Raw genomic sequence first — 14,288 nt, forward strand, 5'->3', positions numbered from 1 at the left:
GGTGCAGGGCTCTGCTAAGGTCACCCAGCAAGGAGGAGGTGGGGCGGGGCCGGGAACCAGGTCCAAGAGCCTCCAAAGCCAGTGTCTTTTGCAGTGAAGGATACAAGACCCTGGGTGACCAGTCACATATTCCCACTCTTGGCCTCACAGGGAATCTGGGGGGCCATTGTGATCCCTGAAAAAAATCCCCGCCACGCTCAGAGAACAGTCTGGACCGTCTAGCTTCTGCTCCCCGAGTCAAGCAGCCCTGTGTTCTGACCTTGGGTCTGCCACTTAGCGGGGGTGTGACCTTGGGCCAGTTAGATGCCTTTCCGAGCCTCAGTTTCCTCTTCTGTAAGATGGGGATGGTGACAGTGCCTCTCTCATGGGCTCCTATGTGGCTGGTGGTGGGAGCACTGTGTGCCTGTGGCTAAGTGCCCCACGTGGGGGCTCACCAAAAGCCCCTCACCCTCCGCCTGGTCCGTCCACAGACGAGCGGGGCCAGGATCACCTCCGTGCCGGCAAGCTGAACCTGGTGGACCTGGCGGGCAGCGAGCGGCAGTCCAAGACGGGTGCCACGGGGGAGCGGCTCAAGGAGGCCACCAAGATCAACCTGTCCCTGTCGGCCCTGGGCAATGTCATCTCGGCCCTGGTGGACGGGCGCTGTAAACACATCCCCTACCGGGACTCGAAGCTGACGCGGCTGCTGCAGGACTCGCTGGGCGGCAACACGAAGACGCTGATGGTGGCCTGCCTGTCACCTGCGGACAACAACTATGATGAGACGCTCAGCACCCTGCGCTACGCCAACCGGGCCAAGAACATCAAGAACAAGCCGCGCATCAACGAGGACCCCAAGGACGCCCTCCTGCGCGAGTACCAGGAGGAGATCAAGAAGCTGAAGGAGATCCTGGCCCAGCAGATGAGCCCCGGCAACCTGGCAGGTGGGTGGCTGGGGGAGGAGAGGGCGGCAAGGCCCAGGGCTGGGGACAGAGGCTCCCCCCCGCCGCTGTTTAGTCTTCTGCCTCTGGCTGCCCATCCGAGAGACTGAGAAGCAAGTCCTGTCTCCTCTCCGCATCCCGTGAGCATGAGCAGTCAGCGAGAGCCGGCGTGGTGATGGTCGGAGGCCCTCTGCTCCCCCAGGGACTCGGGAAGGGGTCTCTTTGGTCTGTTCCGTCAGCCGCTGGGCTCGCCGCCTCCTGGCCGCGCAGCCACCATCCCGCCTGTGTGCCTGCTGTCTCTGTGGCAGCATCGTGACACCGTGCTGCCGAGCAGCGGGTGACACACTCCCCCGTGTCCCACCCCCGGTTAGGCACCTTGTGATCTCAGCTCTCACACCCAGGTGTTTGGCTGTCATCCGGCAAGGAGAGGTCTCTATGTGCAGCTCAGGCTCTCTGGGGTCCTTGCACATTCTGGGGTTTTCTTTACCCGAGAATTCCCTGGGGAAGGGAGCACAAAAGAGCCGGAGTCTGTCTATTCACTCATCTACCTCCCTCCCTACCTTCCTCTCTGTCCGTCCATTCTACATACGCATTTATCTATCACCTGTCTACCCATCCATCCATCCATCTGTCCATCCATCCACCCGTCCACCCAACCGTCCACCTGCCCACCCATCCACACACCCAAAGCTCGCTGAGCAGCCCCCGTGTGGGGATCTGTGCTGGGCACTGACAGCCCAGAGAGGACCCCGATCCAGGCGCTGCCTCATGGGCATCTAGTCTGGGGGAGAAGGACCCTCCAGCAGACAGTACACATAGGTCAGAGAGCTGAACTGGCCACTAGAGGGCAGAAGGGGGTAAGTGACCCAGTCTGTTGGGGGTAGGGTGTGGTCAGTCAGGGAAGGCTTCACAGAGGAGGAGGTGATTGAGCAGAGTCTTGGAGGCAGAGAGGTCTCCCTTTTAGCCAGGATGAGAGTGGCTAGACTGTGCAAGATACACAAAACTGTAAGGGACATTTGGGGAACAAGCAGTCATGCTGGCAGCCTGGCGAGCCGGGCTCTGGGAGATGGCCAGTGAGGGCTGGCCGTGCTGGGCTGAAGAGGGCCTTGAGCGCCTCCGAGGTGGCCTCACCTTGTGGCTTTAAACACCATCTCTGGGCTCTGGCTCCCGTGTGGACCCCCAGCCCGGCCGTGTGGTTTGTGTCTAGGTCTTCATTCATAAAGGGGCCTGAGGGGGCCCTTGGAGAGGTCAGCGTTACACTAGAAACAAGAGGATGGGACAGCACATGGGGCCACATGTCCTGGGAGGGCCCGGGGGGAGCTCCAGCATCGGTCAGGAGACAGGGAGGAGCGAGGGGTCTCCGGAGCCAGAGCTGGATTTGGAGCCATGACTGGGGTTTCTATGGGAAAGTCTGGGCAGGAGCAAGAGCCCAGGAAGGGCTGGATTGAAGGATTCCTGTGGGTGGCGGCACAGGGGCAGTCCCGGCCCCCCAGGGATTTCGGGCAGGGGAGATCCTGGCTGGGAGTGCGAGTCAGATGGAGGGGCGGGAGGGGTGCGGACTCGGCATCGCTTGGTTGGCAGGTGAAAGTGGGCTAATAGTTGGTTTGCTTCCTCTAGGAATTAGCCGGCCTGGCCAGGGGCGGTCTTTCCTTGGCTGGCAATCCCCCGCTATATCAAACATCACAAAATAGAGACAATTAAAAAAAAAAAAACAGTTGCGACGCAGTGTCCTCTGAATTCCAGACTTGAACATCCAGCTGTTGAGGGATCATTTGGAACTTAGCGTGTCTGACACTGAGCTCTTAATCCCACCCAGCCTGCCGGTCCCCGTGCAGGGGATGGCCACCCTTTTCCTTCTGAGTATTCAAGCCCGAAACCCTGGGGTAGCCCTTGGCTTCTCGTTTTCGCACAAACCTGTATCCAGTCCAGCAGCAGATCTTGTCTCTACCTTTAAGAGATGTCCAGAATCTGTCCACCGCTGTCCCCTGAGTCGCTAGCATCTGCTACCTGAATTACTAGGGGGCACCACCCCGACAGGTATCCAGGAGTCTGTCCTTAGCCCCCTCAGTCCATTCCCCACTCAGCAGCCAGGGAGGTCCTGTCCAAATGCACATCCTTTTACTGCCCTGCACAACCCCCCTCCTTGGCCTGTTTAACCGAGTCAAACCCAAAGTCATCAGCACGGCTTTCAGTGTCCCTGTGATCCCCCACGCCCTCTCTGAGCTCCTCATCACCTGTTCTCTCCCTCTCTTACTCCATTCCAGCCACACTGGCTTCCTGGCTGGCTTCCTGGCTGTTCCTGGAAGTCCAGGCCCACTCCTGCCACAGGACCTTTGCACTCACTGCTCTCGTCTGTCTGGAAAGCTCTTCCCTAAGATCTCTGCCTGCTTCTCTCTCCCACTTCCTTCAGGTCACTGACTTTGCCTTACCTTATCCAAGAGGTCCTCCCGGAACACACTGTTTAAATTGCCCCCCCCCCTTTGTTCTTACTCCTGAGCACCCTCCCTGCTTTCTCTCTCTTGCTAGAACACGTTCGCTTATAATATGTTAACATTTTGTTTATTTACTGTGTGTACCTTCTTCCTCTGTATGAAAACTCAGTGTGGGTGTGGAATGTTGTCTGTTTTGTTTAATGCTGGGTCGCCAGTGCCTAGAACATGCAGGTGCTCAAGAAATAGTCGTTGAATGACTGAGTAAATTAGTATTTTACATAGAGATGTGCTTGGAAGAAACTCAATGCTGTGAAGTGTGTTTTGCATAAGTCTGTGGTTGTCTCTTTCCAGATTTTGGCTTGGTTCTCGCAGACTCTGTGCAGCTTGGTCACAGCCCTCCTTTCTGTCTCTCTCCCAGACCTGCTGTCCAGTCAGACCCCTCTAAATGCTGTCCAGACTGAGGAGAAGCTGGCACCCCCACCGGTGATCCAGCCTGACACAGAGGCCGAGAAGCAGCTGATCCGGGAGGTGAGACCCGGGGGTAGGTGGGAGAAAGGCAGGCAGGTGAAGCCCAGCAGGAGAGCGTCTGCCGAATGATATCATTTTACCCCCACCAGAATCATGGGCTTGGCACCTCAGTCTCCCTTTTGGAGCTAGGTGCCGTGACTCGCCCAAGGTCACCCAGCTAAGGAGAGTCTGAGTGGGATTTGAACTCAGGTCCTGACTCCAGAATGCAGTCCATCCCTCATCAGGGTCTAACATGGGGAGCACGGGGAGGGCTGTGGGGTGTCTGCAGGGGTGCTGTCTCTTTTCCATACTGTAGGAAGGGGGGTGGCTGTGGGTTGCTGGAAATGGAGGCCTTCCTGGCGGTGGGAACAGCTTGAGCTGGGCAGAGGGGACGGAGCGGAAGGAATTGGTAACTTCGTCAGGTGCCCACAAGTCAGAGGCTGAGAGCCGGGTGCCCTGGCTGGGCAGTGGGGAGGCCGAGCACTCATTTGACCAGTGGGTAAATGGGGTGTTGGCCTCCCAGAAAAAGCTGTCTCCTGGGGGCCCCTCATTCTCCCCTTGTGTGCCTTCCAGCATTTCTGGGAACCAGCAGGCCAGGTAGCAATGCCCTGGTTTACAGACACCGAGCTGATCCCTAGCAGGGGGTTACACAGCCAGACTCAGCAGAGCCCCTGACTCCTGGCTTAGGCTCCGTCCTGACTCTGGGCCCTGCTGGTTTCTGGAAATCCCTGCCATCTGAGGGCCCCATTCAGAGACCTGAGCATGGGGTGGAACACTGGCATTTTCCCGGCAGAGAAGGATGCCGGACTGGGACAGCTCTGCAGGGACTGCGTCCCTGGATGTGTCCGCAGCTGGGCCTCTGCCCCTCAGTTATAAACTCAGTGATAAGCCCTGGGGACCCCTGGGAGCCCTGGTGAGGCTGAGGCTGTGGGGGTTCAGGGCCCAGCCTCTGAGGGGCAGACTAGTAAGTCCTGGGAATCTGAGTCCTGTGGGCTGGAGAGCTGGGAGAAATTGGCCAGAGTCCCTAAAGGCTACCCATGACAGCTGTACCCCCTGAGGGAGCCTGGTTGGCTGGGGCAGGCACCCCGGCCGAGGAGCAGGGCGCCGCCATCCCCCATGAGTCACCAGAGAAGAGACTCCGCTCCGGGCTGGCGGCTTCAGGGAGCCAGTGACTGGCAGGTCCTTCTGCCAGAGGTGGCGGTCGCTGGCCTTGTCCTCACGGGATAGCCTTGTGGCTGCTGTGTCTGAACGTCCCCCCCGCCCGTGGCCACCACCAAGTGTCCTCTCAGGCCCTGCTGTTTCTTCTGTGAGCCACACTTGGAGGAAGAGTCAAAGGTGTCTGTCTTCCCTCTCGCCTTCCTTCCCATTTCGCTTATGATCCTCTCGTATTTATTGAGCACCTACTATGTGCCTGGAACCGTGCTTTCCTTTCCCACCCGGAACCAGTCGGGACTCTCAGGGTGAGGGGGTGGCCCCTGTGTGGGCCGGCGAGGGTACGGGGCCAGGGATGGGCTCTGCCACGAGTGGGAGATGTGACTCCATGGGCTTCAGTCTCCCGGCTGCTCCAGGGAAGGGGGGATTTGGATCAGAAGATTCCTGGGTCCATCCAGCTTTTCCATTCTGCAAGCCCAGTTCTTGGTGGGCTCCGTGCCCCAGGAAAGGCTGTTTAAGCTCTCGGGGACTGTTTGGGCATCTTCTCACCATGGGACCATGGAACAAGCACCAAGCAGGACTCGGAGTTTGGGTTGGCAGGCATTTCCCAAGCCCCTGCTGCACTGGGCCCTGTAGCTGGGGGTCCGTGAGGGGCCACGAGAGAGGAGTTCTGTGTCGAGTATCAGAGCACATGCTGTAACTGCTGGGGGTGATCTCGAAAGAAGTCTGCGCTGCGGGAGGGAGACAGGGATGGGAAGAGAGAAGTCACTCAGCGGGTGGCTTGGCTTCACAGGGTCTGTCCACTGTCGCAGGAGGACGAAGAGCTTCCGGGTAGATCTGCAGGTAGACGGGAAGGTGTGGGCTGGGATGGCGAACGCAAGCTTTGGTGTTCTCCGGGAAGCAGGAGACGGGAAGTGGGAGAGGTGGAGGGTTGCAGAAGGACCCAGGAGGGGCGCTTGGCAGCGTAAGAGGCCCTCTGTGGTTCGGGGTCACACATGTACCACTCGGACTGGAGGTTGGTACTGCTGTATGTGTGTGTGTGTGTGTGTGTGTGCACACGTGTGCGTGTGAGTGTGTACATGCACACACCTGCATCTCCAGCCAGATCTTGCTGGTTGTGTAGGTGTGACAAGGCTGAGCCAGGGTGACACTGGGGCCAGGGCCGTGCAGGGAGGGAACTGTGGAGGAGGCTGGGTAGAGCTTGCTGAAGGATGCATGTAGGGTAGGGCCCGAGTCCCTGCTGGGGAGGAGAAGAAGCCAGGGCAGGGGCGGGGGAGCAGTGAGAAAGCAGATGGGGTGCAGGAGGAGGTCTGTGGCCACTGGAGAGCTGTGTGGTTCTGGGCAAGTCACCTCCCTGGGCCCCAGCAGCCCTACGTATGGCCCTGGGACTCGAGGGCATCTCAGGTGTGCCACAGAACTCCCAGTCACATATTAATGATCCTCTGTCCCTCCCCGAGAGCCCGGGTCATAGAGTCTGTGCCGTCGTAGAACTCTGGGCTCTGTTCTGGAAGGGTCCTGGTGAAGTGGGTGTGCGCGCAGGGGCTGTCCCTCCCCTCCCCCGGCCTGTCCGTCTGGCTTTCTCAGGGGCAGCTCCACGACACGGGAGGTCATGTACTGTCATCAGCCTGAACCCCGGCCCTGCCCATGGGAGGTGTGCTTGGAAGCCAGAGCGGTCCGGTTATCCTTCCGGCCAGGCCAGCGGTGGGCTCCAGGCACTCACGGACTCAGGAGTTTGCCCCGAGCCCCTCCCTCCCCTGTGCTAGGTGCTGAGGCTGCAGGAGGGGACAGTGCTGTCTGAGAGGGTGGTCAGGGAGGGCTGCTTGGAGGGGGTGTTACTGAGCTGAGGCCTGAAGGAAGAGCTTGCTGGGGGATGAGGGCAGAGACTCCGAGGCAGGGGAACATGGGCCTGTCAAAGAGTGGAAAGTGGCCCATGTGCCCAGTGTGGGGTATATGTCATGGGGTGGGCTGTCCAGATCTCTGGGGACTCGGTCAAGTCTAGAGGCTTAGATTTTGCCCTGTAACGTAGGAAGCCACTGAAACACAGTCTAGGAGCGCCTGGGTGGCTCAGTTCGTTGGGCGTCCGACTCTTGATTTCAGCTCCAGTCATGATCTCAGAGTCTCGAGATCGAGTCTCATGTGGGGCTCCGTGCTCAGCGGGGAGTCTGCTGGAGATGATCTCCCGCTCCCTCTCCCCTCTGCTCCTCCTCTCTCTCTCTCTCTCCCTAAAATGAATAAATAAAGGGGCGCCTGGGTGACTCAGTCATTAAGCATCTGCCTTCAGCTCAGGTCATGATCCCAGGGTCCTGGGATCGAGCCCCATGTCGGGCTCCTTGCTTAGCAAGAAGCCTGCTTCTCCCTCTCCCACTCCCCCTGCTTGTGTTCCCTCTCTTGCTGTGTGTCTCTCTCTGTCAAATAAATAAAATCTTTAATAAAAAATAAAATGAATAAAATCTTTTAAAAAATGCAGATAAACTTCAGAAGGGCCTACAGCAGCCAGTTTCATCCCCATGTTGTGTAGGTAATTTTAACTTAGGTCTTTTGGCTTATTGGTATTTCCTGGGTTATTTGAATGACGGAGAAGGCGAACTGTGGTCTGATGCTGCCTGCTCCCCCTCCCCCCACCTTGTCTTCTCTCCCCACCCCCACCCCCACTCCCGCTCCCAGGAGTATGAGGAGCGCCTGGCCCGGCTGAGGGCTGACTATGAGGCGGAGCAGGAGTCCAGGGCCCGGCTGGAGGAGGACATCACTGCCATGCGCAACTCCTACGACGTGAAGCTGTCCACACTGGAGGAGAACCTGCGTAGGGAGACAGGTGGGCACCCGACCCGGGCTGTCGGGAGGGTGGCCAGCTGGTTCCCCCTCCCCATTTTATTAACTGACATTCATAGAGCACTTCCTATGCTCCAGGCTCAGTTCTAGTTACTCTTTATGACAGCCCAGCCAGGTAGGTACCGCCATGAGGCTCATTTTATAGGTAAAGAAACCGAGGCACAGAGAGGGTGAGTGATTTGTCCGTGGTCACACAGCTGGTGAAGTGAGTCAGAATTGGAACCCAGGCAGTGTTCTCACTCACCCAGCATTGCATCTGTGAAGCCTTGGCTCCAGGCTGGGCCCTAGCCCAAGGCTGACTTAGCATTACAACGTATCACCCATATTTCATGGGTAAGTTCCCTCCTCCTGCTTCTGCATTTTCGGGTCTCCTCTCTTTTTTTTTTAAAGATTTTATTTATTTATTTGACAGACAGAGATCACAGGTAGGCAGAGAGGCAGGCAGAGAGAGAGGAGGAAGCAGGCTCCCTGCGGAGCAGAGAGCCCGATGTGGGGCTCGATCCCAGGACCCTGGGATCACGACCTGAGCCGAAGGCAGAGGCTTTAACCCACTGAGCCACTGAGGCGCCCCTCTCCTCTCATTTTTAAGCCGCTCTGTGAACAAAGCAACCACATTCCAAAATAAGTTCTTCCTTGCTGAAGATTTTCATTGTTTTTTTGACATTCTAGAATGTTCTACCCTACCACTATCCTCCAAACATCTGTGCTGCCAGGCAGCTCAGACTTCCTAGTACTCACCCAATACTATAAAACTCCCTTTGTCATGATGACGGTATTGGTCACATTGTGGGTACCATTTATTGGGCATTGCTGTGTAGCCGGTGCTGGGTGCTGGGTACTCCCTCAGTGAGTGAGGACGTGCTGAGTCCTCACATTGCCATGGTGCACACTGAGGCTTGGAGAGCTTCCGGCTGCTGAGCTAGGGAGAGGATGTCCTCTTTCAGCAAAGGGAATGTGTCTCCAGCCCAGGACACAGACACAAAGAAGTGAGTGGTTGTAGCGCCCATGAGCTGGGAGCCCTGAGGAGGCCTGTGGGGCTGTAGTCCATGCTGGCAGACCCAGAGGAGAGCGAAGGGCAGGTTCTAGCATATTCTGTCCTTCAGAGTGTTCCTCTAGTCCAGTTTGAATGTTAGGCCATCAGGTGGTTTTATTTAGTCTGATGATCATCCGCAGTGTTGCTTTAGCTCCCATGGAGCTAGCATTTCCTGTGGACGAGAGCTCTGAGCAGGGGTGCCATGTAGAGGTCCCCGCTCCGGGTCTCGGGGGTGAAGTCTGCTTGCTGAGCGGGAGTTCTCGGCCTCGGAGGCCATAAGACCCACAGGGAAGTCACCTTCTGTGTGAAGAGCAGCCCAAAGGCAGCTGAAGGCCGGGGAAGTCAGAGAATAGAGAGCTCCTGGTACTGGTCAGGGAAGACTTCCTGGAAGAGGAGGCAGGAGAGGGGTCTGAGTTCTGACAGAGGAGAGGGCAGAGATGGAGGCCAGTATTTGGGGGTCTGGGAGGCTCTGGCTCTTAAACCTGCCCCTCAGAGACCTTGTGCTTGGGGCCGGCCCCCAGGGGGTCACCCGTCGTCCTCTGTCAGATGCTGAAAGGAATTTCCATTTGCAGAGGCTGTCCTCAAGGCGGAGGTCCTCAAGGCGGAGGTCCTCAAGGCGCAGGGCACGTCCAGGGTGGAGTCTGTCAGCTGGCCGGAGTCCTCCCCTGCATTCCACTGCGAGCTGGCCGCGAAGCCTGAGATCCACTCCACGCCATGTGCTCTGCCCGGCGAGGATGTCTCCAAGACTGAGGTTTCTCCAGCGTTCGAGGAGCTGCCCACGGCGGAGACCTCCAAGTCTGAGGCGTCTCTGGGATCCGATGAGTCTTCCACGCTCGAGGACACCTCCATGTCCGAGGCCTGCCCGGCGCCCCAGGAGCCTTCCAACGTGGAGTTCTCCGCGCCCGAGACGGAGGCTGTGGGCAGCTCCCTTCCGGACCACGACCTCAGCTGGGAGGCCGCCGGAGCCCCACGGTGGGCCGGGTCGGTCCCCGAGGACGAGCAGCCACAGCTGGCGGCGCTGGGTCTGCTCCCCAGCCTGCACGATCCATTCGCCGAGGTGGAAGCCAAGCTGGCCAGGCTCTCCTCCGCCGTGGGGGGCGCTGAGGCACCCCAGGTGGCCACCCCCAGGCTCCCCACACAGGTAGCTGATGTCACACGAGATGTCGTGCAGAAAGGCGGCAGGCAGAGCTCAGCGGGGGTGGGGTGGGGTGGGGTAGGCACGCAGGTCGCTGGGGCAGGTGCTGGTGGTCCGGTCCGGTCCGTGTGGCGGCTCCGGCTTGGTGGCCGCAGAAGCCTTGTCTCGGCTTATCGGTGGGAAAGTAGGGATGGAGACAGGAGGCTTTGCCGGGTGGGCACCTGTTCTGCTGATGGAGGGACACCCACTTGGGGGGGTTGCTGAGTTGTCGTGGTTACACTAGCTTCTAGGCCCCAAAGGAAGGAGCCGGAGGAGGCTGGAGGCTGCAGGAAGGCTGCCACCTTTTAGGGACCCCCCCCACTGCACCCCCCGGGTCCGGCAGGGCTTGCCCTGCCATCCTGCCGCTTTGCTGGGTGCCTCTCCCCTTTCCACTCTCTCTCCTGGTTTAAATTCCCTTCCTCTTCGCTCCCTTGTGTTCCTTTTCCTTTGCCTTCCTTTCCTTTCCTGTGTGTGTGTAAAGAGCACAGGCCTTTGAGCCGGACAGACCCGGGTTAAACCCCGGCGCGACTACCCACAGAACTGTGTGACCTCGAGCAGTCAGCTTTCTGGGCCTCGGTTTCCTCTTCTCTAAAATGGGGGTGCTGATGCGTGCTTTACCTCAGGTACCGCAGTTGATGCTCCCGGAGCTCACTCCCTTCCACGTTCTCTCTTCCCTGTTCTCTCCTCCCCTCGCCCCTGCTCCCAGCGGTGACAGGCAGCAGGAGGTGGTGGCTTGGTGAGGCGCCCGGGCTGGGGCGTGGGGCACTGAAGCGGGGAGGTCAGGGAGTGGAAGATGATTCTGGCCCACTGTCCCTCTCCCTCCCCGACCCCGTCCTCCTGCCAGCACCCCTCCCTGACGGATCTGCCGGGGCCTAGGTCTGAAGCTGAGGCAGCGGACTTCCTCCTGTCCGGGACTGTGAGTTCCCCCCCCGGGTCCAGACCCTCAGGTTGGAGGAGGAGTCCTAGGAGCCTGGGTCTTCCTGTGGCACTCTGGACCTCAGTGTCCTCATCCCCAAGACAGAGGCTGTGAACCCAGCCCACCCCCAGCTTATTGGAACTGGCCCGTCACAAAGCAGGCCTACCTCTTATTATTGCTATGACTAAGAGGCCACTGCTCGGCAACTCTTAGTCTTTGCTTGGCCTTGGCAGCCTGTCTAGAGCATGGAGGCCCTGTGTGTGCTGAGGGCGAGGGCTGCTGGGCAGGAGCAGGGGTCCCAAGGCACTGGCAGGGAACTGCCTGGGTCCCGTGCTGAGCATGGCTGCTCTCAGAGCCCTCCCTTCTCTCTTCTGCTTAAGAAAGCACAAGAGGCCATGGAGAATGAGAGCAAGGCTTTACATCTATCCATGTGTGTGGAGAGAGAAAATTATCTTCCAGCCTCTGGACTGGATCACTGGGTAGGAGGTGGCATACTTGAGGTTCTCAGTAGATGGGAGATGGGGTGGTCTGGGGCGCCCTGGCTGTAAGGTGACATTGAGAGGGGACACAAGCAGGAAGAAGGGGCCATAGCAGAGCATCAGGCCAGGGGATGGCATGTGCCAAAGTCCTGTGGCCGGGAAGAGCTCGACTTTCTCAGCAATAGAAAAACGAGGCCAGAGAGGCAGCTGGGTGGATGCGGTGGGGGAGGGGGAAGGCAGGGAGAGGCACAGAGGGCACAAAGGCCATGGAAGAAGCTGGATTTTACTGCCAGGGTGCTGGGAATCTGTGCAGGGTTCTCACCGGGAAAGGGCTATCATGGATTTGTATTTGGAAAAAATTGCCCCAGCTGCTCTGGGGAAGCTGAGTCCCCAGGGGCAGGAGGGCAGAAGGAAACTGTTTCCGGGTGTTGGAGGAAATGGTGGGGTAGGAACCTGACCAGGTACTGGGTGGCTCTGAGCCCGAAGTGACCCATCCTGGGCCGTGAGGGACCCTGCTGCTGCCATCTGGGACTGAGGCCGCAGTAGTGTGCATCCAGGGGTCAGCCTCTCTGCCTCCATCTTGGTTTCTGTTTGTGCTCAGGAGGTTGACCCGGGCCCAGAAGTGGCCGAGGAGGTGGTGCCGGCAGCAGAACCTGGCGTCGGGGCTGAGACTGAGGCCCAGATGGCCTTGGAGGCTCAGCCTCAGCCCTTGCTGGCCACGACCACTGTGAGAAGAGACAGTGTGGAGGTGGCGGTGCTGACCGACGACCTGCTGCCTGTCGTGGACCAGCAGCAGGTGCTTGCCCGGTAAGTGCTGGGGCGTGGGGCTGGTAGGGCCCCATGGCAGGACAGGGAGGGGCTGTGGGATGGAAGTGCCTGGAGAGCTGAGCCTCCACTCCACTCCCCTGCCTGATGAGGCTGGAGAGGCCCCGGTCCTCTCTCTAGGAGCAAGGGGCAGAGATGGTGCCATCAGCCGGGCAGGCAGTGGTCTGCCCGGGGAACCTTACAGTGCCACCGGACTCCCTCAGGCACCTGCTGGGGCATAGGTGCTCCAGGAGAAAGGGAAGGGACTGGCATTCTCAGGAATCCCAGGGTGGCGTGATGCAGGCTCTTCTCAGCTCCCAGTGTGCCCTCCTGATGTGAGACCTGCTCACCCTGGGGACAAGCCACCCTGATCACCCTCAGAGGCTGCCCGTCTGGGGAGCTGGGCTGTCTTCACTCTGTGTCAGCCACTTAACATTTCTGAGCCTTGGTTCTCACTTCTGTAAATGAGAATAACATCAGGGTCACCATGGTCCGTGATGGTCAGCCCCATGGCCAGGGTTCAGCCTCCTCTTAGCAGTGGCAAACCCAGTCCTACGGTCCATGGTTCAAACGTGAACCAAGCAGGGACTGCACGCTGGGAACCAGGACACAGGATGAATGAGCTGCCACCTTGGCTTGCAGGGAGCCCATGGTTCAGGGGGACCAGCTACCCAGGCCCAGGGAGGACCAGCTTCTGTAGTGTGAGAAGCCAGTGGGTTGTGCAGTCCACTGTCTGGGCTCCCATCCACCTTCACCACTACCTCTGCCACCAGAGCGAATGTTAAACCTCCCTGTGCCTTAGCTTCTCATCTACAAAATGGGTGATAATAAGAGCTCCAGTTTGAGAAGCTCATCACGAGGGTCAAAGGATACCACGCCTGTCAAGCGTCAAACCCGGAGAAAACTGTCCACGTCCATGGCCGTGGTCTGGGTGTGGTCCGGAGTGTGGTCCGGGAAGCCTTCACAGAAGCTAGAGTACCTTTGCTACTCTAGCAAACCTGAATGGGGTTTGAAGGCCAGAAGCCTCAGGAAGGCATCGAGTTACAGGGTGCCCCAAAAGTGCGGCACAGGGGAGCAGCCTGGCTATTTGGAGAATGCACAGTGGGGAAACCTGGAGCAAGCTGGGTGGGGGGCTGCAGAGGGAGACGATGAACACTGCTCAGCCTGGGCTGCTCTGGTCCCGAGGGGTGCCAGGGAGCACGGCCGCCAGCCTGTGCGCTGTGGGGACCCTGGGCTCTGGGAGGCCCGGGGCAGGTGGTAGGTGGGTCAGCTGTGGCCCACGGGGAGATGCTCGCCATCCTCTTGGGCGCACAGGACCGGGTGACTCTGCTTGGAACCCCCGGGGTCTGACCCCAGCCAGAGGCTTTGCCTCTCTGAGCCCGAGCCCGTGTCCATGAAGGGTGGTTTCGAGGACCCCACGATGTCCCACTGGACAGCGAGCGCCCGGTGACGGCCCCGCCCCACTGACCCGCTCCTTCCTCTCCCCACCGGCAGTTTGCAGCTGCTGGAGCAGCAGGTGGTAGGGGGAGAGCAGGCCAAGAACAAGGACCTGAAGGAGAAGCACAAACGCCGGAAGCGGTACGCGGACGAGCGCAAGAAGCAGCTGGTGGCGGCCCTGCAGAACTCGGACGAGGACGGCAGCGACTGGGTGCTGCTCAACGTCTACGACTCGATCCAGGAGGAGGTGCGGGCCAAAAGCAAGCTGCTGGAGAGGATGCAGCGGAAGGTGAGGCCCTGGCGCACGCCCCGCTGGCCCCAGCCGCCACCCATAATTCCTCAGATGGGCATTTATCGGGTGCCTGCTGTATGCGTCGCCCGCCCTGGAGGCCGTCCCGTGACCGACGTGTGTCTGCTGTGCTGGGCGAGTGTGTGCAACAAAGGGACGGCAGAGAAACAAGCGGGCTAGGGCTGGACTGTGATCGTGCCGTGAAGGGAGCTCGGGGGGAGGGTGGTGATGTAGGAAAGACGTCAGGGTTCAAAGCCGATGGCCAAGAAAGAATTCTTGAGACGTCTTTGGTGCAGAAAGGTGGCCTTATCAGAGC

General features: G+C 59.2%; 1 protein-coding gene across 5 annotated transcripts in view; it reads left to right on the forward strand.

Moving 5' to 3' along the window:
- The window catches only part of KIF17 (kinesin family member 17), a 41,134-nt gene that overhangs the window by 14,846 nt on the left and 12,000 nt on the right, over nucleotides 1–14,288 (forward strand). For all 5 annotated transcript variants that reach the window (XM_032303809.1, XM_032303811.1, XM_032303810.1 and 2 more), the window contains exons 5-12: nucleotides 471–923; nucleotides 3,771–3,880; nucleotides 7,676–7,823; nucleotides 9,446–10,014; nucleotides 10,892–10,963; nucleotides 11,344–11,442; nucleotides 12,044–12,249; nucleotides 13,741–13,972. In XM_032303809.1, the coding sequence (XP_032159700.1) occupies nucleotides 471–923; nucleotides 3,771–3,880; nucleotides 7,676–7,823; nucleotides 9,446–10,014; nucleotides 10,892–10,963; nucleotides 11,344–11,442; nucleotides 12,044–12,249; nucleotides 13,741–13,972 (1,889 nt within the window). The remainder of the gene's footprint in view (nucleotides 1–470; nucleotides 924–3,770; nucleotides 3,881–7,675; nucleotides 7,824–9,445; nucleotides 10,015–10,891; nucleotides 10,964–11,343; nucleotides 11,443–12,043; nucleotides 12,250–13,740; nucleotides 13,973–14,288) is intronic.

This window comes from Mustela erminea, chromosome 10, assembly GCF_009829155.1.
Source record: "Mustela erminea isolate mMusErm1 chromosome 10, mMusErm1.Pri, whole genome shotgun sequence".
Taxonomy (NCBI): domain Eukaryota; kingdom Metazoa; phylum Chordata; class Mammalia; order Carnivora; family Mustelidae; genus Mustela; species Mustela erminea.